Genomic DNA, 24,279 nt, shown 5'->3' on the forward strand with positions numbered 1-24,279 from the left:
AGACATAAGCAACATACGACTTGATTATTGTCCACGTTTACTAGTGTGTATACGAAACATGAGGTCGCGCGCACGCGTGGACGCGCATTGATACTAAATCCGCTAGATTACCAAACACACACTAAGGGAAGGAGGATGAATGTTTTAGCTATTGTACAAGTACGTACTCTCTGTTACATAATCGAACTTTATCTTCAAAGTTTTTAATATTTTTACTCCTCGGAACTACTTGGACATTTGCTGGACTTCTTTTCTATTTTACTTGAGGAAGGAAACCCGCGGGACATTTATTGGTTTTCTCAGTGTAGGTAAAAACCCTTTGCATGAAATGTACGGTGTTGATTGTCTGGATTTCTGATGCCAGCACGAGTCCAGGAAAATCTACAGCATTTGGATGACCCAAGTGACCCACGATGCACAAAAGGAGCACAGAATTCTCTGGACTGGTCTATCGAGAGTCATAGGCTAAGCTAGGTTTTGGACTCTCAAAACTGCGGCGGTAATCAGACTTGCAAAAAAAAAAAAAATCTCTGCTTTCTACATGTTGCTAAATACCACTTTGTAAGTACATTTCCTTTGCTTCAACATGTCATTCTTTAACTTCCGTAAAATATTTAAATTGGGGTCTGAGAAGAAGAAAAAACAATATGAGCATGTCCGAAGAGATGAAAACCCGGAGGAAATATGGACCATTATCGGTGAACTGGGTGATGGAGCCTTTGGAAAAGTGTTCAAGGTAAGTTATGCCGAACTTTGTGTTCTTTTAAAAGCAGACCCGTTTTGTCAGGCTTGTAACACCATGTGTCAGCTGAGACTGATTTTACTGAGACCAACCCGCCGTCCATGAAAGCGAGACACAAGCAAGACTGTGATGGAACTGTGTCTAATATTACTCCCGAGGACCTTCTCACTCCACGTGATTGGCTAAAGCTCATACTGTATATGTGGAACTGTTCTCGCGTTGCTGACAGCAGCAAATCACCGGAGGATATTTAAATCTTTGGATATATTTGCCTGGTGTCTTGCTCGTGTCAGGTGGAAGGAATCACTTTAGATCCAAAATCATCACTTTTCAGGAGACACCTAAATGGCATGTTCGTTCAACTATTAACGTTACACAATCAAAGAGCGCATGTCATTTTTGCAAATACAGTATTGACTTTTTGCATGAACTAAATGCAACCGTCAATAAAAGTCTTTGACACTTAGAGAATGGCAGCAACTATACTTCAATTTATCATAGTATCGGACTAAAAAAATCTAAAAATCCTGAAGCTAACTGTGAAAATCAGCACTTTCACATTCTCAACTTGGCCACAACAGTACTGTATATTCCTCAGATGCTAAAATTGGTTTTCATATTTCTATGGCCAGTTTAAAAAATACAATTGTATTTATGTCCAATTGTCTGTGTTGCATAATAGTGAAATAGTTCAAAATGCACTTGAAAGGATTGAGTGGTTTAATTTGATTTATTTTTCTGCGACAATAGAAGATGGTGAAGACTTAACAGTAAAATTAGCTGAGCAAGAATTTGCTATTATTGTTGTCACTTTGGCTTACTATACTATAGACTTTACATGACGGTCTTGCCCAATAAACACTGTGACAGTTTCATTTTACGTATAAGTAGAAGCACCGTGCACTTTTTATGCAAAACAGATGTGGGGGAAATCAGAAAAATGCATGTCAAGACATCATTCTAATTTGTCACCCATAAACGTTTTTCTTAGCCAAGCTTTTTACCTTGTAACATGTTATGTCATTTCTGCACCATTTTTAATCGAATTGCAATATGACTTTGTCACAAGTTGCCAAAGTTACTACCTTCCTGACCAGCAGAAAGCCGTTCACTAATTGATTAACTGATTACGTTACAATTAGCTTAAACATGAACATTACATTAAAAATCATCATTTACTGTAGTCATACACATGGCAGGTGCAGTCAGCATGCAATTGAATCCGGATCAGTGAGAGGAGGTGTGAATGAGATTACGAATAATTGTCTGTATCTATGTGTGTCATGTGTCTGATGGGAACTAAATCCAGCCAACAGCTTTCATCCAAATTCAGATGGTATATGCTCCAACTCACCTGCTAATCCTAACAGGATAAACGGGACAATACCATACAACCATACATCTTGTCGAGCCAATTATCCTCACAAGGGTCGCAGGCTTGCTGGTGCCTATCCCGGCTGACAACTGGCAGTAGGCGGGGGATATCCTGAACTGGTTGCCAGCCAATTGCAGGGCACACAAAGAGACAAACAAACATTCACGCACCCAATCACACCGAAGGACAATTTAGTATGCCCAATACACCTGCATTGCACCCATCAAGGCTGGAAAGTCAATATTTATGCTTCATTTCAGAGTCATAGTTTTATTTAAATGCCATCCAATGTGGTACTTCCATAAACATGAATGTTAAGTGCGCCAGCTGTGTGTAACGTCACATATAGGTCGCATTTATTTGGGAACGACCTCATGAAGAAATCGTGTTTCACAAAAAAATTGGAATTGAGCATTAAGACCTGCATTGTGAACCTAGCTTTAAATAATTCCCCTTTAAAAACGTGGCAAAGCAAAATATCGAAACCAGTGGGGTTCTACTTGATGTTCAACCTGTGATTTTGTTGGGTCACCCCAAATTCACGCATGTTACGCATTTTAAAAATTAAATTGAATGAAATCAGCACATTATTGCTTTTTAGCTCTTTTTTGAGTTGTATCCACTTAAAGTGATCAATCATTGTGTATCTTTACACTGCTGTTGTGCAGCAGGATGGTTAAGTTGCTCCCTAAAGAATTGCTTGAGCAATGTGTAAAACCTAGAAAATATTGTGTTAGATATTCAGATAAATTCAATACTTCCAAAAAAAAATGTATTGGTTTCTTAAAGTTCGAAATAATTGAATCCAAAGATGCTCAAAATGAAATAATCCTTGCAATGTATTGTATAGCAGTAATTATATCATGAATATATGGGATCAATGTTCGTTTTAGTAGAGCCATCACAACATGGCTCATAGGCCATGACCTGATGTTGAACCATAAGAGGCACAAACATGTCAGGATTAACTTTCATTTCAAATTGTAATTTAAGGCCTTTAACTAAAGAAAGAAATGCTTGCCAACAATTAGTTAAAGCATCTCAGGCCTAAATTTAAGGGAACACTACCCATATGAGGCTAAACTTTAAAAGGGAGGAACAGGTATATTTTGCACATTTCATCTAATGAATGATGAACACCGCAATTTAAATATTGCTCAAGTTCATAATATTGCATTTTCATAATTTGTGTTTTACAGGCTCAGAACAAACAAACAGGTGTCCTTGCTGCTGCCAAAGTGATTGACACAAAGACAGAAGAAGAGTTGGAGGACTATATGGTAGAAATTGACATCCTGGCCTCGTGTGATCACCAAAATATTGTCAAGCTCCTTGATGCTTTCTATTTTGAGGGAAAGCTCTGGGTGAGTAAATGCATGCTGAGTGAACTACAATTAGGAAGCGACATTTTAATGTTTCCTGGATTGATATAAACTGTAGCAACTGCAAAATGTTTAAATGTGAATCAATGCACCTGTAGACTTTTGTTTTTCAAAACAGTAGTTCCCACTTCCTGAATATTACACGTTGAAAGACATTCACAGCACAAAACAATCTCTTACTTGCTGTATGCTTATCAAATTTCAGGGCCAGAGTTCACTAGATGAAATTAATCATCATACAGGTTTATTATAGCTCTGTCAATATTGAACTGTCTTTTTTTTTAACTAGACTGTATTTCACATTCTTAACCTCTGTTGTCACTAAATATAATTATGCTTCAAATATGCTCTGATGTGAATTGAAACTAAACTGAATACAGTATACCCTAAATCATGGCTCACTTATGTTTTTTTTTTAAAAAGACAAAGGCCTATAAACACATGTACTCATATAACCTTAATTAATGCTATTGACTTATGTGAAGACAATTGAGCATCGCAATGATTACCCGCAATAATAATAATAATAATGGTGGATAACCTTATCATGTGCTGTTACCTAAATGATATTTTTTTTGTGAGTGTTATTTATATATCTACGTTCCCTCCATAGATAACTTAAACCTCAAAAGTAAGACATCTGGACGGCCTCTGGCTTACTTGACCATTTGCATATGTCAAACAAACAAGTTTGGGTGGAAGCTGAAGTTCCAGCCCATGAATTATGCCTCTACTCTATGGGATCTATTGTACAACCACAATTCAGTCACTAAAACAACTGTCGCCCACAGAAAATTGTACAATGGTGTGCATGTTGAATGGACCAGACTGTTATGATTCTTCCTGAGTCATTTTAAGTCTTGAGTATTTGCTTTGTTACTATAAGTGGGTCAGCCTTAAAAAAGGTGGTCACGATCTTGGAAAATCAACAAAGTGTCAAATGTTAAGGCTTGTCTTTTCTTACAAGTGTTTCAACGGTTGACTTTGTCTACAAAGTGGGTTTAATTAAAACTACTTCCTCAATGAACATTTAAAAAAATGTAGCTTTCATTGACTTAACCAATGCGCCGTCTTACTTATGTAATTTTGTTCCCAATGTTGCCGGCACAAAGGAACACATTTGCACCATCCTCGGAGGCAAGCTTTGATTTAGCAACAAAAGACAAGCCTTGTTTAGGCTCAAAAGAAAATATTCTCCGGAATCTCCACCTTGCCACATTCCCACTACTTTAAGGCCTGTGTCCATAGAAACTGTAATCCTATTTACAGCAGAAGGCCTAAGGCCTATCATAAGAGGTCTAGCTAGTAGCTGTGTGAAACCGTTTCCACAATGTAGCCCCAACTGGGCCAATCCTCTTATAGCGACAGCCCTATTGAAAGATTCTAAATGGCGTGTAAGAGCTCAGAGTCCTTCATTACTTCATGTAGGCAAAGTTTATGCTGAGATTCTCTTGAGACAAGCTAGTATTTTACATGATGACTTGTGATACATTGTGGTAAATGCACACGCTGCCACCACATACAGTGTGTTGCTTTCCTTCCTGATATAAGAAACATCCAGTGCAATTAACCCCTTTGCATTAACCTGAACTTATTATCACCCAACTTGGGCTGATTTTGAAAGAGTCATAACATTGTCAAATATAAATATATATTTACTTTCAACCCCTCAAAATGTTCACTGGCATCGACCCTGAAATTTAAAAAATGTGATAATAGCAAAAGTAACTATGCTGTATAGTTATATATTTATAAAATTGAAATAGGAATACTTCTTATGTCATAATTAGAATATTATGACTTTGGCAGACTTGCATTATGGGAGTCCAGGCTAAGCTAATCATCAAAGTAATTGAAAAGCATGCAAATGTCATAAGTTTGCTGCTGGCGCCACCTGGTGGTTTTGGGGTGTTATCACAAAAATTTCTATTGCACCTGGTTCTCGGCTAGCTGTATTAGGATTCATGCAAAAAAAGGGAGGAAATGCATGATAAAACATCAGGTGTTTAAATTTGACAAGATTTCCAATTTCGAAGGGCAGTAAATGAGACCGACATGGGCTAAATTTGACACCTATAAAGTGTACCTCTCGGCCTTCCGTTGGCGAGCACTTAGAAGGAACTCTAGCGTGACATATTGAAAGTTGTCATGTTTTGACGATCTACGTAGTCTCCCAGTGTTTTCTTAGTTTGCTTTTCCTTTGATATCACGCAATCAAAAACATGTAAAAGCGTGAGTTTGGTCATAATTTACACCAAGGGGTTGATAAGAACTGGAAGAGCTCTTGATTCAATTTTATTGATCTGATCTCTCTGCGAGTTCTATTATAAATGATCAGCTTTATGTTGCTTGATGCTTCGTTTACTTGTCTAATAACTTAGCCTTAGTTTATGCATTACACATTGTCAGTCACAAATGAATCCCAAAAATAACTTCTGTTTTTCACCATTATTGTTAGATTCTCATCGAGTTCTGTGCGGGAGGTGCGGTAGATGCAGTTATGCTCGGTGAGTCCACTTGTTCACTTTTCTACTCAAGTTTTCACCAGCATAAATTACACCATGATGACCACCATGATTTATTTAATCTCCATCAATGTTGCTATATGTATTTTTTGTGTCCATCATCCCTGCAGAATTGGAGAGACCCCTGACAGAACCACAGATTAAGGTGGTGTGCCGACAGACACTACAGGCCCTCGTCTACCTCCATGACATTAAAATCATCCACAGAGACCTTAAGGCCGGCAACATCCTGCTCACTCTTGATGGCGATGTTAAATTGGGTAAGACCCTTCAAATCTTGTCATATTGACAGGACTTGTTCCATCAAATGCACATTCTTGCAAAAGACCCTTTGAGAAAGGAATCCAATTTGTCTATGTAAAAGTACCATAGTTCTATTTTGTAGTTTTACATTCTTTTCAATATTCAGAATGAATATTTTGATAGTCAAGCAATATGTAAACAGAACCGGTTGCTTTGTGCGCACTTTGTTGTACACTCCAGGTATTTTTCTCAGTGTATGAGATTTCGATTCTGGAAATAGCAACATAAAGCCCAATTGTACCACAATGGAAAGCACTTGCATAATACTGAGTTATGTAGACTTATCTTTTGGGGGGGATTATATGTTCACATGATTCTTCCAGGGCCCTTATACTATTACCATTACTGTAACTAGTATGCATTACCTAAGCCACCACTCTTTTTATACAGATGGTTTCTAAGATATTTCTAGCCATTATTTGAAACATCCTCGAAATATTGTTATAAAGTAATACTAAAATGAAATCAAATAACAAATATTTATATACAAATTTTAAATAATTAAAATGTAAATTGAGTTAAAAAATAAAGATTCTGACTTCAAAACAAGTCTCAAATCTATAAAAAAAAAAAAAAAGATCGCTCATTTTGTTGGCAGTTCAAGCTACAAATCCTAAAATAGTGTCATGTTTTCCCAGCGTTAGCTCCGTGAGAACAGAAGAGAACAGAAAAATCAGTGCAAATACATTTTACTTTGAGCAATATAACCATGGTGAGTAAACTCAGTTCTTCAACAAAAAGATGTTTTTGTCAACTTAATCTCTAAAACACAAACAAATGAAAGAAAAGCCCACCCAACAACCAACTAACCTATATTCATTGAAACACAAAAACATTCATTCATAATTTTACACATTACACTGAGTGTGAGCTGCAGTTGATGGATGAAAAAGACTGAGTGTGTGCGCACGCTGATATGTTTTCAGATGTTTTTTTTTTTTTTTTTTCGGCATTTTCTTTTGGTTGTATGACTACTTTTTTACTTGTGCCAAAGATCTGACTTGATTTTTAACTGCATGTATTCCAGCTGATTTTGGTGTTTCTGCTCGAAACACAAAAACACTGCAGAGGAGAGACTCATTCATTGGGACACCATATTGGTGAGTGTAAAAAAAAAAAAAAATATATATATATATATATATATACAGTGTATGTGTGTGTGTGTGTGTGTATGTATGTATATAATTTTTTTTGAGAGTTCTGGCAAAACAATTATACAAGTACAGTATTGTCTAATTCTGAGTATCAGAAATATTATATACTGTAGTACTCAAAAATAATTTTGTTCTCAACTTGTTTCGTTGGTATTTGTTCTGTTGCAGGATGGCCCCTGAAGTTGTCATGTGTGAAACTTCTAAGGATCGTCCATATGACTACAAAGCAGATATATGGTCACTCGGGGTCACTTTGATTGAGCTGGCACAAATTGAGCCACCCAATCACGAGATGAACCCAATGAGAGTCCTCCTGAAAATTGCCAAGTCGGAACCGCCTACGCTGATGCAGCCATCACGTTGGTGAGTCCCAGCATAAAACCCGCATATTGATTCTGTCAATCAATGATAATATTATGAATGAACACATTCTCCTAAATATGTTTTATATAAGTTAAGACTGACTCATTATTTTTATTGTGTTTATAAGATGTATTCAGTGTGTGTATTCAGGCAGGAGGAGGAGTCGCTATTAGCATGGTTAGCAACTCACTAACCAAACTAATTCTTGACTTTCCACAGAAGTCTGTCTTGAATTGGATTTGGTCATGAGAGCCAACAACACTAAACAGCACATTTTTATTGCAAACAATACGCTTCTAGACACAAAATACTACAGCGGCTACATTACCAATTTACCACAAACATGAACAAAACACAGTCACGGATTATTTCAGATTTTTTTTTTTTCAGGAATATTATTTACACTATTTAGCACCACAGAGTTTTTTTGAGAGTTACTTTCATCTTCTATAGCCGCTTATCCTCACAATGGTCGCGGGCCTGCTGGTGCCTTCAGTCAGTAGGCGGCCGACACCCTGAAATGGTTGCTAGCTAATTGCATCAAAGAAGCACTGTGAGTCAACAACCTGTCGCTGGTCCATTTTTATGCTAAAATTTGTGTATTAAATGATTCTACTAATACATTGTTTTAGTCATGATATTTGTTGGAGGAATTTCTACACTAGAGACGTTTTTCTCCTTTCCTTTTTAATGCTCAGCAAGACCTGCAAGGTGCACTCTGCATCAAACAATTCTGCCCCCTCTGGGTGTTTCCTGGAGGCAAAATGAAGACTGAGTGAGACAGGCTTGAGAGGGAGTGAGAGGGACAAAACTTTTAAACCGGTCCTTCCTTTGATCATTATGGCCGTGAGCCTTTTGTTCCTCGGAGCCTCGGCTTCTTCCTCAGACATGACATGGATTTATCCCTCGTTTCATTGTGCCCTTACATTGTTTTACTTTTCTTTTCTTTTGCTCCCTTGAACCGGCTCACTTGAGGGACTTCAGATCCAACACCCCTGCCCGAACCTCCATCTCCTGAGGCAATGCCTCGGTTTTATGTTTGCTTTGTGTTTTATGTTCAATTCTCTTTGTTGTACTGCACTTTGTTTCAGTCGCAGCTGTTCTAAGTGTTCTATAAATACAGTTGAGTTCATTGTGCATTTTCAGCGCTCTCCCAAATGTTTCATGGTGAAAACCGGCAGTGCTATATCAAGCGCAAACCCTCTTTAAAATTGCAGTCTGTTAGTTTGGGAACATGCAATTTCGCACATGCCATTTGAGACCTCTGTAATTCAAGCCTTTTTTTCCCCATTTTTATATATATAATATATATTTTTCACTTACACTTTTCAAATAAAAAAAAAAAAAAAAAAAAAAATATATATATATATATATATATATATATATATATATATATATATTTTATTTATATATATATATATATATTTTATTTATTTTTTTTAATGTGAAAAGTCTTCATGCTATACATATTATTTAAGACAAATATTACTGCAGTACACATATTTACTTAAATCATAAATGATTAAACCTTATGCACTGTAGGTTAATTGGGGTTACCGTATTTTACACACTATAAAGTGCACCGGGTTATAAGGCGCACCCTCAATAAATGACATATTTTTAAAAATTTACATATATAAGGCGCACCGGATTCTAAGGCGCACCCTCAATTAATGACATATTCTAAAACTTTTTCAATCACAATATAGTAATACTCAAAGTAATAACAATAATAACTCAAATAATAGCTCTAAACTCTCAATAGCATAATAGCTCAATGTCAATATGACCAACCTTGTTCAACTGTTAACACACAGAAGAAACAGGTAAAGTTTACTTTATCACTTCATTCCCCATTTACGAATCACAATCTTAATATATATCCATATATAAGGTGCACCTGATTATAAGGCGCACCATAAGCATTTTTAAAAAATTAAGGCTTTTAGGTGCGCTTTATAGCGCGGAAAATACGGTAATTGATTTTTCAGCTGAACTGACAATTGTTTTGTTTTATCTTGATGCTTTCAGGTCACCAGAATTCAATGATTTCCTAAAGCGTTGTCTGGACAAAAATGTGGACAACAGGTGGAGTGCAGCACAACTTTTGCAGGTGCCCCTTACATTCAATACTCTTATAACTTGTTTCTACTTGATGACTATAAGGCATCGATGCTATCTCTTGAAGGCTGGGGTGTCATTTTTATCATGGGCCATATTGTAGTTATAGTTTCTGTCAAAGAGCCATTGTGACTGTCAAGTCAAATCAATTTTAAGTTTGATCGTCACACATTTACACATTTTGAAATAAGAGGCTGCTAAAAAATGTTCAAAATGGGTATTGGAAACAAAAATGTGTAAAAATTGAAGATAACTTTCAAATTTGGTGTTTTTGCCAGAAACTTGATTAACATTTCGTGGGACACATAAAATGATGTGGCAGGCCAGAACCAGCCCCGTGGCCTTGGGTTTGACACCAGGTCTCTGTTTTCCTTAATTGTATTGGAGTACTGCAGTGTACCTTATTAGGTATTTCAACAATAAATTATCCACCTCATCCAGCCAGGTAAAGAAAATACAATGAAAAAAAACACAAGTATGAAACAACGCAGGTCTATTTTACAACATTGCAACGACATGCAATGACAGCTATAGTTTACTGTTCATCTTAAAAATAAGTATTTTCTTGACAGAATGTAGAGTTGCATTGGATATGTCTTGTTTGCCAATTAAATGAGCTTAGTTTTCATTTTTTTTGTTTTTTGTTTTGGTCTTGTATGCAGCATTCATTTGTGTCCAGTGTGACAGACACCAAGCCATTGAGGGAGTTAATAGCTGAGGCCAAGGCTGAGGTGACTGAGGAAATTGAAGAACACAAAGACGAAGAGGAGGAAGAAGAAATCGAACCAAATATTGTGTGTATACCTGCCAGTTATATTCTTTTATTTATTCATTCATTTATCTTTTTCTTTGTTGTTAGTTTTTGAGAGTGCATCAATTGCACATATGCTGTTCTACTGCTGAGAAATGAAGTAAAAACCGACCCTTCTAATAATCATTTGGCACGGAAATAACAAATGGGACACAATGGCTACTCGTTTTTGTAGACATGTTAGTCTCTTGCCGGGCTACAGTTGAGGTGCCCCTGAGCAAAGCACTGAACTAGCCTGCCCTGTTTGGAAGACCCGTTCAACTCTGACATCTCTTGTTTCCATTCTTCCATGAATGTGATCCTGCTCTCTGTGTAATATGCAGTACAAATTTGCAGCAGAGTATGAGCTAGATTTCTATGAGAGCATTCATTATTGTTTATGCCCACAAGATGGTCAGTAAACCAGATCGTTTCATGTTATCTGGATTCTAAAAAAGTAGGGTTGGGCAAATGGCAATACCAGCCTTATTTTAAGGTATCGGCACTCGCAATGGCAGCCAATAGCAGTATAGCCCGCACACCTGTAGCCATTTTAAGACAAGGAACCAGAAATGAAAATAATAGGTAATTCACAATTCTTGCAGTTTTAAGGAATTCGTATAAATTACTATATTAGTGTACAGTTTCTTGATCTGTCTTTAAAATTATGTCATTTTTTTCCCGGGAAATGTCATCTATCAAAAGTATTAGAACATTACACAAATTGGTGTCAAACATCACCAAAATTAAGTCCTACTTGTTACTTAGTTGAAATTTGTGGAAACAATCATATCTCCCTCTGCTGTAGGGCCATAAGCGTGCTGCCTCTGATGTCAGTGTTGCCAGTTCTGAGGATGAAAAGATTCCGCTTTCTCCAACAACCTTGGAATCTGTCCCAGAGAAGAGTGAACCGAGACAGCCCATCTCTACACCCAATTACATCCCTGTAGTGAACCACGTTTCGGACACTAACTTTGTGGATAAGTCCACTACCCCTGCATCCATAGAGAATGCAGAAAAGATTCTGTTTGACGTTAGAGGAAGGCAAAAGGTGCCGGAGGAGGTAGAACCTGGCAAGGCCGTGTCAATCCCACCTGCAAAGGAAATGGAACAGCTTGAGCTAGCTTCTGAAAAGGAAGCTGACACTGCACAGGTTCCAGCCAATCCGGAGGCTACTGGAGAGCTTCTAAAGGATTCCATTTCTTCAGAAAAGAAAGACTTTACTATCAAGCAATCAGTCACACAAGCAGAAGAAGACTTACACAAACATGTTAAGGTGGATCAAGTCCTCTCAAAGCAGGAAGATGAAGAGAAGCCTATAGTGCAGATGAATACAGAAGATGAGAAAATACCAGACAAGGCAAGAGATGACAGTTCCGACTCTGGTAGGAGCTCAACCACAGAAAATAACAGCGTGGACCTGAATCTGTCTATTTCAAGCTTCCTGTCCAAAACAAAAGAGCCCGGTTCAGTTTCCATTCAGGTACCACAAAGCATATATAATCACATATGTATTGCAAAACTCTTGAATGATCAAACAAAGCCTGGAAGCTTCTTGTCGTGTTTTCCCAGGAGACAAAGCGTCAGAAGAAGACATTGAAGAAGACTCGCAAATTCATTGTGGATGGCGTGGAAGTCAGTGTGACAACGTCAAAGATCATTACAGACAATGACACGAAGAATGAAGAAATGAGATTCCTGAGGTAGAAACCTGCCTTCAGCTATTAGTCCCATAGCCTACAAGTAAAATGTACTTCATAGAAAGCAAGCCATTCCCTACAGAACCTAAGAAAAGAACATGCGTTGTCAACTTGTCTGATTTTCTGTCGCTCCATTCGCTTCTATCTTCCTCCACTTTGCCAGACGGCAGGAACTGAGGGAGTTGCGTCTCCTGCAGAAGGAGGAGCAAAGGGCCCAGCAGCAACTCAGCAATAAGCTACACCAGCAGAAAGAGCAAATTTATCGTCGATTTGAACAGGAGACCACAGTGAGTTACCACAGTGTATGCGTTTACGTGTGTGCGTGTGTGTGGACTATAAGCCTCGACTTTTTTTATGATTTGAGGCCTGTGGCTTTTATATGCGGTGTATCAGCAGTTTCTTTACTAGCCACTAGGGGGCAATCCACCTATAAAGCAAACGTGTGTACAATGTGACCTCTACTTACAAACGCCTCTTGTGAACAAAAAATTCAGGTTACGAAACACCTCGGCGGAAAAATATTGTCTCTAGTAACGAGAGAAAATTCATGATACGAAAGGCGATATTGTTGGCATTTAATATGAGACGTTAGACACAAGCGCTCGATACAACAATGCTGTAATGTAATAAGTTATCACAACCCATGATGTCCACCGTATTTGCTACAGTTTTGATGCATTTTTATCATTTATCAATATGCCGGAATTCCCCACAAATGAAACAATCGCTTTTTGCATTGATGTTTACTGTGGCCTTTCACTTTTTATCTTTACATGCTTCATCCGCACTTCCCACCAACAATTCATCGTAGAAATATGAAACAAAAATTTGACATTAGCTACAGTTAAATTGTACATATTCACATAAAAACACATATGTAAACATACCTCTTTGGTCGCGTCTGACGTTTGCGTTGTTAGCATGTCGTTAACACATTAGCGAATTACCCGAATGACATCACACAGGAAGCACTTTGCATAACCCCAAACTAAACAAGAGAACTGTGTTCATATTGTCAACTCCTTTGATTAAATACCGGTATGATTAAATTTAAAGGGTTTAGAAACGTTTTTCATTTACATGATCTATTTTGATTATTATGAACCAATGTAATCCTCATATGTATTTGGTACCAATTTTCAGGCATTTTTTTAAAATGATTTAATAGTATTCATTTAAAGGGAGTAGTAGTATTTCTGTAACGGATTAGCCTATTTACATGTAAAATTTATGGAACAGCCATGAAATAGAACTGAAAAGATGTGAATCAATGGCTGTGTTCAGAAAGAGTTTTTAAAATATAGTGTTAAAAAATAAATATCGTTTTTTATATATGTATGTTTGTATGTCTGTCTGTCTGGCTGTTTGTTTGTTTGTTTGTCTGTTTATGTGTGTCTCTTCTCACACTAGTCCTGTGTGCTTCCAGAGTAAAAAGCGTCAGTACGACCAAGAGGTCGAAAACCTGGAGAGGCAGCAGAAGCAGACCATTGAGAGGTTGGAACAGGAACACACTAATCGACTTAGGGATGAGGCCAAGCGCATCAAATCTGAGCAAGACAAAGAGTTGTCCAAGTATCAGAACATGCTGAAAAACAAAAAAAAGGTCAGTGTTTTTATTTTCCTACTCTACTTCAGTTCTTGTGTTTTTTTTTAATTCACATGCATACCCCGTTAAGATCACAGTTATTCAAAACCTGACTGAAATTCAAGACAAAATAATATTGGGAATTTATGTTTAATACATAGATACATAGATTTAATACATAGATGTGTGTGCCCACAAGCTATTTCTTTTGAGTGATTTATTGTTTGAAGATTTACTGTGTTATGCATACTATGTATGTGTGTGTGCGCTTGTGCGTGTGTGTGTGTGTGTGTGTGTGTGTAATGAGATTGCTCATCACCCTGTGCTGACAATAGGCTCAGAAAGTACCGAAAAGATGACTTTACATAGTTGCGTTTATAGTCTCCTCCTCCCCCACGACTTAAATAGGTTCTTTTTTTTTTTTTTAGCTCCCAATACACTGTGACACCACTGTCAACATGTCAACAGTAATACTTATTCGAACACAAATAACAATGGCTTCTTCTTTTATACATTGCACTGCAACATTGTTTGGAAATGGGATTGGAAAGTTTTACTCTTTTAGGCTGCAAAACACGATCATTTAATAAAACTAAAAATTAGTTATCGATATCTGTATGGAGAAATTGATCAGTTATCAGTATTGATAGGAGGATTTAAAAAAAAAAAAAAGAAAAAGTTGTCACGCATGCCCAACGGAATGTGTTTCATTGTGCAATGCACAGGAGTGTAATATACAGTACTTTGAGCCCGAGGGAGTGGCTCGTGGTATGATTGGGTCCAATCAATGGCCTTCCTAAACCCTGTGTAACTTTCTTACACATGTAATTGAACACCTCTGTCCATTTTGTTTTGAATAGCGTACATTCTATTTTGGCTTTGTGATAGCTGCAGTTGTGTGTATTATATGAACCACGTGGGCTGGAGTACAGTGGGCTACCAGAAGCTTGTTTGTCTGATTCATCAGTTGAAACAGTCAGGGTTAATCCCTTCCTTTATGTGTAAACAGGCAGTGTACCTTATATTACCTCGCTTTGCGTTTCATTTGACTTTTGCGTATTTGATTTTAAGATTCACCTGCTTTTCCGCCTCCAGGTTACACTAGGAGCATGACCGCATAAAAGAACAATAATTACTAAGTTAGTTTTGTGCTTTCACATAGGAGCAAGAGTTCCTTCAGAAGCAGCAGCAGGATCTTGACAGCGCTTTGAAAAAAATTATCCAGCAACACAAACATGAACTGGCCACCATTGAGAGAGACTGCCTGAACCACAAGCAGCAGCTTCTTCGAGGTAATCATAAGTGCCGTTTATGTCTGCATGTGTGTTTCTTTTTTTTTTTTTTTTAATCCCAGGATCAAATGAAAGATTGTGATTTGTTTTTCAATAGTCGTCTTGGGAAAGGACCATAGGTAATTTGAAAAAAACAATTACTTCGTGTACAAGTCAACGTATGAGTCGACCCCCCCGCTTTTTTTTTTTACTTCAATTAGGGTGAATTAAACGCGGGTAACAAGTCAAACCGTCTTTTATTTTTACATCTGGATCCTGAACAAATCCCTCACACACTAATCTGCCTCATCACCAGTCATTTTACTGCAGGCACAAATGCACCTTTACAACCCTGCACAGTGCAGGTAAGCTGCTAAATACATATTTTGCACTACATGATATTTTGCACTATCTTCCTGATATGTTTACAGTTTTGTCACTCAATCTACTCCATAATATGCTCAGAATGTAAATCTACTCATTTATCAGTGTTTCACTAATGCTGCCCTTATTGCTCAATTCTTCTTTTGTTTTTGTTTTATTTTATTTTGTTTATCTCATTTGCTGGATTATGGAATGTAGTCTGCTCAGGGAAGTGAACAGAATAGAAATTTCATTCTTTTATAAAACTCTTGAAAAATCTTGTAAGGTAACTCTACCCTTTACTTAAGTGGTTACGCGTATCATGGCTGTCCAATGAAAACACACGGTATGTGTTATTAAAATGATGAAATTCCGGTACCATTAGACGCTTTTTTTCATTGTATATCACATAACATACTGTTGCAGTTATGGAGTGAGGGGGTGGGGCGGAAACAAGACAAGTGTGAGGCAATATTCGCATGGGCGCAGACGCAAATGCCAAAATTAATGTTGCAACAATAAAACGATTTGAAGTTTCAATGCTTTATTTTTTTGCCACAGTTGAATGTAAATTTATCTAAAGGCCCTCAAAGTCATCATCACTATCTGACACGCCAAATAGCTCCTCCCATTTAAAGCCCGGACGTGATTTCCTTCCTGTTCATCATTTACGCAAACATCCTCGTTACTCTTCCACGGGTAGTCATCTTCGGACCCGTCCAGTTTGTTTGAAATGGAGGTCTTCGGAAAGGATTTGCTGATCATCTTAATTTGGATGTTCTTTACCCAAGTGATGACTGTTGTGAGATCAGAGCGTGGAAGTTTGCCCTTCGCTGTGTGTCTCCCCACCTGTGGAGATCCATGTTGATTTGTTCAAGGGCTGAAGGACACAATCTGTCTTCTGTCTTTCACTTTTAATAAAGTATATATATATGTATATGAGACGTTTCAAGTAATCCTTCTCTCTTTGGAGGGAGAATGGACCTTTGTGATCACATTGCAGTTAATCGGGTTCCCCCCACCCCTTCACTCCAGGATCTTCTGTGCATTTTTTTGTCTTTTCACAGCAAGGGAGGCTGCCATGTGGGAGCTGGAAGAGAGACATCTGCAGGAGAAACACCAGCTGTTCAAGCAGCAGCTGAAAGACCAGTACTTCATGCAAAGACACCAGCTGCTGAAAAGACATGAAAAGGTGTGCCTCATCATCCCCCTTGCATTTGTTTTTCAAGTAATGTCTTTTGATTTTACAGTGGAACCTTACATAAACGCTATTCATTTCATTGCACTTTCATTGCACCTTCTGACCTCCAATGTTTTCATATTCAAAATCAAAATAAAAAAAATACAGCGCTTCCTTTACTTGTTCGCTGGTTGCCAATGCATGGTCATGACAAAGTGTTATTTGTCAATTACAACAAGAAGGAAAATAATTGTGGTTTTTACTTGGGGGGGGGGGACACACACACACATTTCATCCATCCGTTTTCTATAGCCGCTTAGCCTCACTAGAGTCACTGGGTTGCTGGTGCCTATCCCAGCCGTCCTCGGGCAGTAGCAATTCAGAGTGTGTAATTTTATAGTTTGCTACTCACAAGCATCAAAGGGATGCAAAAAATACTTTCATACGTAGGTTGTATAGAGTGGCTTTCACCTGTTATATAAATTCTGTTTGTTCCGTACTTGTGATATTTTTTATAGATTTTTTTTTAATAGAGTGATGACACTCGTGGCCAGCACTCCTCTTAAGTTCAAGCTTATTGTAGTAACTAAGTGTGACCATTTGATAGGAGTGTTCCTGCACTGAAAGAGTTCATGTCTCACACAACATATTGTTGTTTATTAATGCCATTTTTTTTTCCTCTTCATTTATCCTGTAGGAGATGGAGCAAATGCAGCGCTACAACCAGCGACTGATTGAAGAGATGAAGAACAAGCAGACTCAGGAAAGAGCTCGACTGCCAAAGATTCAGCGCAGTGAGGCCAAGACCCGCATGGCCATGTTCAAGAAAAGTCTTCGCATCACTGGAGCTGCTCTGACCCCAGAACAGGAGAGAGAGAAGGTCAAGCAGGTAAGAACAAGCTTGAGGAAACAAATGCAGTTGCCACATGGTTGGTGGAGGTTTTGCTAACATGTCTCAAATGTGTCAATACTAGGGGTGACCAATTAAAAGATTAATTGCAATCAACCAAATACACTCTTCTAGTGTTATACAGTCCATTTTTTAATTGCGTCGTTTTTTTTTAAATCTCTAATTATGCTTTCGGCGTGGTGATGATGTTTTCATGAATCGGGTTTCTTGTGCTTGAGTTTTTATGGGGTTGGAAAACAAAGGTCGCTCACACTCTCAAGTGGGCACTAATTGACCGTCATTGTGTTTGGCATAACTTGAAGGGCATCTGTTGGGTGTGGGAGCACAAATTCAGGAGCAGAAGACGACTTGAAAATAGAGTAGCACGCAAGAGGGTTTGGTTCAATAAATCGTAAATTTAACTTAAAAACAAAGATGCCCTGACAGCACCTTGAATAAAAGTAGAGAGGGATGCTTTTTTTGTAAGGAGTTTGCTTACCGTAGTTGAAGCAGCTCGAGTTTGACCTACCACCAACGTTCCCTCTCAGCCAGCGGTTCTCAAAGTGGCCTGACTGCAGGGGTCCGTGAAATAATTTGTTAGAAGGAGGCGTGCAATTTGAAATTTTTATTCTCTACACAACAATATAGTTTAAAAGTAACAAATATACTTGTTTTTAAATTGAATATGTTGCTGAATAAAAAGGGCACTTGTGTTTGGCTTAACTGAATTTTTTTGTTTTGTTTCCGCAAAAATTTGCTATGTGGGTCCTTGGAAAATTTACTTTCTAAAAGGGGTCACTGACTCCAAAAAGTTTGAGAACCCCTGCTCTAAGATGCAGGTGTGAACAGTTGCGTACTCCTCTCACCCTCTCAGCGCCCAGGAAATGTATACACCACATCAAAAAAGTTCAGCCAAATCATGCAATGGTATTTTTTTTATGTTCATATTAAACGTTTATCTAGCACCTGGTTGACAGAGTGTAAAGAAAAACTATGTAAGAAATGACAGAAAATGGTGAAACTTTGGGAGCATCGTGTAATCGTTGTCACACTAGCTTCATTTTTGTCACACTTGCATAATTTTCCCACGATTCGGTTCCTAAACACATTTTCTAAATTTACAGTGTTAATGCGTCATGTATGCCACCAACATTACCCTTGGGCAGTGTTCTGTCTCTGTTAATTACTTCAACTGTTGATTTTGAGCTTGTTTGCAGGCTACGCTGTTTAGGCTGCAACACTGGATTCCACATACACCCAGGGGTTAATAATTTTTTTTTTTTTTTAGTTTGCAGCACAAGAAGAAAAGAGACAGAAGAACGAGCGACTCCACCAGCATCAGAAACATGAAAATCAGATGCGAGATTTACAGCTACAGTGTGATGCTAACGTTCGAGAGCTGCAGCAGTTGCAAGTACGGTTTATAAATGGTGCTTTCCGGGTCAAAAATGAAGACTGCAAACAGTACATTGACAGCTCTTGTGTGTGTTCGCAGAATGAGAAGTGTCATTTACTGATCGAACATGAGACGCAGAAGCTGAAGGAGCTGGATGAGGAGCATAGCGTGGAGCTGAAGGAGTGGCGAGAGAAGCTCCGACCCAGAAAGAAGGTAACACTCTCCCACAGATGATTGTTTGACTTTGAAAAGAACAGGTGGGCAACTTAGATTTTTTTTTTTTTTTTTTGCCGGTCTGACATCCCCTACCCCCTTCTCGTCATTGTTAGTCAGTCATTTTTTTTTTCAAGTCAGACGAAATCGTAATCGGCGGTCCATCGGTCTCTTTTTGCCCAGCCTTTCACAACCGCTAGGGGGCGTCAGGCCTCGGTCTACTTCTGTCTGTACTTCTGTCTGCATTTACACGAATTCTTTTTTCTGTTTTAGTACTTACACCTAAAGTTAACACCATGCCCGTGGTTCTGCAGTTACACTGCAATTGAAACATAACACACCAATATAATTGTACGGTGATCCTTCGTTTATGGCACGGGTTACGTTCCAAAAATAACACGCGCAAAGTGAAATCCGTGAAGTAGTCAGCTTTATTTTGTTTATTATTTTACAATGCAATACTGAACTATAGAAGCAGCAGCATTCCTGTCATTGGTCGGTCTGTCCGCAAAACGGGTGTCAGTCAGCGACGGATGACGAACAGTCCGTCAGTGCCCACCTCTGAAAAAGAACATCTGCACGCTCCAAGTCAGACATTGAAGGATCAGATTTTATAACAGCCACTTTGAAAGTATTTCCAGAACTCCAATTTACCAACGTTCTTACATTCCACCATTTTTCCAAATCATTCATTTTCTTCTTCAAGATTCTATGTACATACCACATTCCTTAATGACAACATGAAAAAGTGGCGGGTTTGGGTTTTTGGACTCATAGGGACATTTTAAATCAAAGTGTTTCTCCTCGGCGGCATCACAGGTGTCTTCAAACTTGTAAGTAGTTTGTCTGCCTGTTTAAAGGGTGAGGTGTAGAATTTCGATGTAAGAGGACAGCAGTGACTGCTCTCAATTGAAGCCGCACCGTCCTTCCTCACTACAAAATGTAATATCAAAAGCAGTCAGAGGCGGCACTGAAAAACTAAGATCGAGTCAAAGAAAGCAACAATAAATGGTTATCATTATTTTGAGTATGGCCCGTGCGGCCTGGTACCAGTTGCTCCACGGACCGGTAGCGGGCCGCAGACCAGCATTTGGTGATATTTAACATTTTTATTCATCTTTCTAGGTCGACCGAATATTGTGTGCTATGTTGATGTAAACATGGGTGGTATCATATGAAAGTTTGATTTCCATTCCTTACTTAGAATTACAAGTATGTAAGGTGTGGTCACATTTATCATTACAGTGCTCAATATTAGATAAGCACTAGTCAAGGGTGTCCGCTACCCTCCATAAAAAAGTTTACTATTTTAAAAGCCCATAATTCTTGTCCATGGCACTGAAAGAGTTCATTTAAAATAAAATTGCCAGCAATATTCTTTAATATAATTCTGAATGTCATGCACCAGAAATGCCCACTCTACGACACATCACTTGACAAGAATTATTTTGTTGTCTTCTCTTGGTACAGGCCCTGGAAGAAGAGTTTGCCAGGAAGTTGCAGGAACAGGAAATGTTTTTCAAGATGAGTGGCGAGTCGGAGTGCCTTAATCCATCCGCACAGAGTCGCATTTCTAAATTCTATCCAATCCCCAGCGTCCAGTCGACTGGTTTCTAGGCCAACCCTCCGCTGTCCACACAGCAGATGGACCTACGCCGTTGAGCCTGTGCCTTTCTGTCCGACTTGGGCCACCAGCAGAGGATGTGTGACGTTTCCCCTCGCTGACCATCTACGGCTGCCGCAGCTATTTATGTGGCTTTCATTTTCCCCATCTAGCACTAAAGCGCTGGAATTCTTTTTGGGCTGATCTTAGAATGAAATCTTTTTCACAAACAGTCCACGTTGTGCTGCCCAATTTTTTTCCGGTTTACACTACGTATCAAATTTTTTGAAACCCGCTCGTACATTGTATTAGCAAAGCCTTTGATGAAATAATGAAATGTCTGTTTGTCTTGCAAATCAATGATGATACAGTAAATCCATCCACAGCGGCGAATGATTCAGCCCTTCACAAATGTTTCCTCTCATGCCTTTCTGTCTCCAGGTGTGCGGTTCAGGCAGTTATAATATGTAGTGTCCAATAAATGACAGCACCACTGTGTTTTAGCAATAAACCAGCATTTATTCATCAGTAAGACAGTCAACATATTCCCATTATTCAGTTATGGGTACAAATTGCATAGCTGGACTCATCATTTTATTATTATTATTATGTGTGCATGTTCATCGACAAGAGCATTCATCTGTGATCATAATTATAATCAGCCTCCGCATAAATCATTCCATTCGCAGGCGTTATAAGCCTGAATGACTTTTGTTATCAAAACTTGCCAGTGACAAGTCATAATGCTTTCCAAAGGCTAATTTGAGCTACATTGTATTTGCTCAGACTTTAGTATTTTGAAAGGTTGTTATGATTGGAACGCATACATTTTGTCCGGATTAAAAGAAACGAAAGACAACTTTTATGCATGTTTGTTTTTTACTCGTAAATGTGCCGCGAGTTCATATCGAATGAATTTCATGCAAAATGTGGGCCTGACTGGTTTAGGCTTTTTTGATTCATCAACTCATTTCCTGGTGTCATTCTATGAAGTGTTACGGAAATTATTTAATAGTAACGGGCAAAAACAGAGCAGAGTGCTGTGCACCATTTTACCAAATGGCAACTTATTCGAATTTCTGTTTTAAAATCCTGAAAAATGCTTGCATCTCTCATTTTGCTGCTGAATATTCCAGAGGAACTTAAAACTGTAATTGTGAAATCAAGTCTTGAGTAGGTAAAATGATAAATCCATGTTTAATTTTCAGATGGCCTGTTATGAATTTTCATTTGTCTGTAAATAAAGTTTCCTCTGTACTGGAACTCTGCTTAATATTTCTTTGAGTGTATTCATTGAAAATGACAAAAAGTATACACTTCAGTGTGTGTCTGTATGTATATATATTTGTATGTGTGTATTATTTAAAAGCAGGTTAATGTCGCTGAGATTAGTTTTGAGTTGAGTTAAAATTTGAATTTTCCACAGGTATCCAGCTTGAGATTTCTACAGAAATGACCTCCTTAAGGTCCTAGTTTTCATTTCCCGGTTGCCAAATAGTTCAAGTTGCAATCAAGTGTATGAAAATAAGGGAAGAATGTGCCAAAACTTTGAACGCATTTTTCAATTTAGCAACATGCAAATTGCTGTAACGTTCTCAATTTTTGAGCTACCTCCACGTGTTATAACATTTTAAAGGGAATTAAGTGTAGAATTTGAATGTCGACGTGATTTTGTGAAAGCATCGTGTGTGTGTGTTTATTCATAAAAAAAATGTTTCATTGTAAAAGTTCAAAAATAAAGCCTAGCTTGTAAAGTTAGTCCACTAGATTTGTATCAAGCTACATTCAACTGCACATAAGTACAAAATATATACACGGCGAATATGATAACAGCAGTTGGTTTGATTGTTTCTGTAAGTCTAAATCCATAGTTAAAATGTAACAGTAAGAGTTTTGGGCTTTAAGTTTAAAGTCCATATTCAATATGATCCCCCACAGCAAAGCAGCTAAAGTAATACTAAAATGTAAAAAAATGCACAAACTTAATGTTGCAAAAAGGATAATGTGCATCACAACACCTCTTATCCACATAGTCTTGTGGCTCAGACAGCTACGTGCCTCTTTGATCTCCTTGAATACGTTGAGAAATCTCCTGAAAGAGCAAGACTTTGTTTAGATATCAAATGAAATTGAATATTATTCCATTGTGCTGATAAAAAAAAATAACCTAAAAGGAAGCTACAGTATTACAAACCATTTTATACAGTTTACTATTCTTTTTTTTTCTCAGTCAACATCAAGTGTATTGAGGTTGATAACTCAAAAAACAGAAAAATGCAACTTCAGTATTGAAACTTTGTGTTTGAAAACTACTGTACATAGCAGTACAGTAGTAGCACTAGTTTCTCGTAGCTTCTCTCACAAAATGCAAAAACACTCAGTTCAGTGCATTATTCGGTCTTGACAGTTTGTAGTGTTGTCTTTTAAAATATTTTTCAGAGTAGCAGTTGCTCTTTTTTAAAATGTCAAATGATCCCAAAGGAGGAGAATAGAGATGGGCCGAGATGAGAATGCCGCGAGATTTCCCGTCTGCACAGCACAAGATCTTTTTTTCCACCTTGCTTATTGGGCAAGTAATGCACTGGAAATACAAAAAAGAATGTACTGATCGGTGATGCCTTGTATGACAATAAAACATGGCGAGAAGGCAAGCCAATCCTTCAAAATAAATCTTAGCATAAAAAATTCTGCCCTGAAGCATTTTGTGAAAACAGTTAATGACTCTTTCTACTGCACAAATTATTACCTGGGGGGAAAAAAAAAGGACACCCCCCCCCTTTTTTTTTTTGTTTTATCCCAATCAATAGATGCAGCTCTCCAGCAGAAATGCAGGATGCACTTATTACTTTAATATCAACTGTATGGTGATATTTTATGTTTTTCTTTGTCTAATCTAACAATATTTTGTCATCCTTTTCTTCAAACACTGCAAAAAAATACAATAAACAATATTATTAAGTATCTCACAGCTGAAAAATGAACCTGTAACATAAGCGACTCCTGATTGTTTACATGTTCACGCTAGAATGTTAATTTTCTTGCAGTCTGCTGAATAAAAAAAAAAAAAAAACAATTGTAAAAAGGAATATTGGGCAGTATTTTATTTGACAAATTTTGCAAAAATCTGGGCTCGTTAGGAGAAATCTTGTATTGTGGGATTTGGGTCTCATCCCATTCCAGGAAGACACTTTATCTTAATAAATAGTTTTATGTTCACAAATCCTCATTTATAATTATGTTTATTATTTCTCCAAACTCCGAATAAGTCCAAAGTTTAAAAGATCAGACACTGATGGCACAGCAGTCTGTTCCCACACCCCATTC

General features: G+C 37.9%; 2 protein-coding genes across 4 annotated transcripts in view; one reads left to right on the forward strand and one right to left on the reverse strand.

The window, feature by feature from the left end:
* The first annotated feature begins 106 nt into the window (after window positions 1–106).
* Window positions 107–22,218, forward strand: LOC148420760 (STE20-like serine/threonine-protein kinase). The gene is made up of 18 exons (XM_088419418.1): window positions 107–736; window positions 3,317–3,481; window positions 5,958–6,006; window positions 6,135–6,284; window positions 7,355–7,427; window positions 7,650–7,844; window positions 9,876–9,957; window positions 10,628–10,759; window positions 11,564–12,238; window positions 12,328–12,458; window positions 12,619–12,742; window positions 13,882–14,058; window positions 15,203–15,332; window positions 16,742–16,866; window positions 17,552–17,743; window positions 19,032–19,157; window positions 19,239–19,352; window positions 20,823–22,218. Exons 1-18 carry the CDS (start codon window positions 587–589, stop codon window positions 20,967–20,969), a joined length of 2,937 nt encoding a protein of 978 aa, XP_088275544.1. The 5' UTR covers window positions 107–586; the 3' UTR covers window positions 20,970–22,218.
* Window positions 21,454–24,279, reverse strand: part of LOC148420761 (uncharacterized) — a 35,170-nt gene continuing 32,344 nt past the window's right edge. For all 3 annotated transcript variants that reach the window (XM_088419416.1, XM_088419417.1, XM_088419415.1), the window contains one exon: window positions 21,454–23,047. In XM_088419416.1, coding sequence (XP_088275542.1) covers window positions 22,998–23,047 — 50 coding nt within the window. In that variant the 3' untranslated portion in view covers window positions 21,454–22,997. The remainder of the gene's footprint in view (window positions 23,048–24,279) is intronic.

The sequence above is a fragment of the Hippichthys cyanospilos genome, chromosome 7, assembly GCF_059441005.1.
Source record: "Hippichthys cyanospilos isolate Australia breed blue-spotted pipefish chromosome 7, RoL_Hcya_1.0, whole genome shotgun sequence".
Classification (NCBI taxonomy): domain Eukaryota; kingdom Metazoa; phylum Chordata; class Actinopteri; order Syngnathiformes; family Syngnathidae; genus Hippichthys; species Hippichthys cyanospilos.

What these genes read in the sequence shown, in the direction of transcription:
- LOC148420760 (XM_088419418.1), top strand. Translation starts at nt 587, where the DNA reads ATGTCATTCTTTAACTTCCGTAAAATATTTAAATTGGGGTCTGAGAAG. An exon ending in GTGCAGCACAACTTTTGCAG is followed by an intron (nt 9,958 to 10,627) that starts GTGCCCCTTACA and finishes TCTTGTATGCAG; the next exon opens with CATTCATTTGTGTCCAGTGT. An exon ending in GAAGAAATGAGATTCCTGAG is followed by an intron (nt 12,459 to 12,618) that starts GTAGAAACCTGC and finishes CCACTTTGCCAG; the next exon opens with ACGGCAGGAACTGAGGGAGT.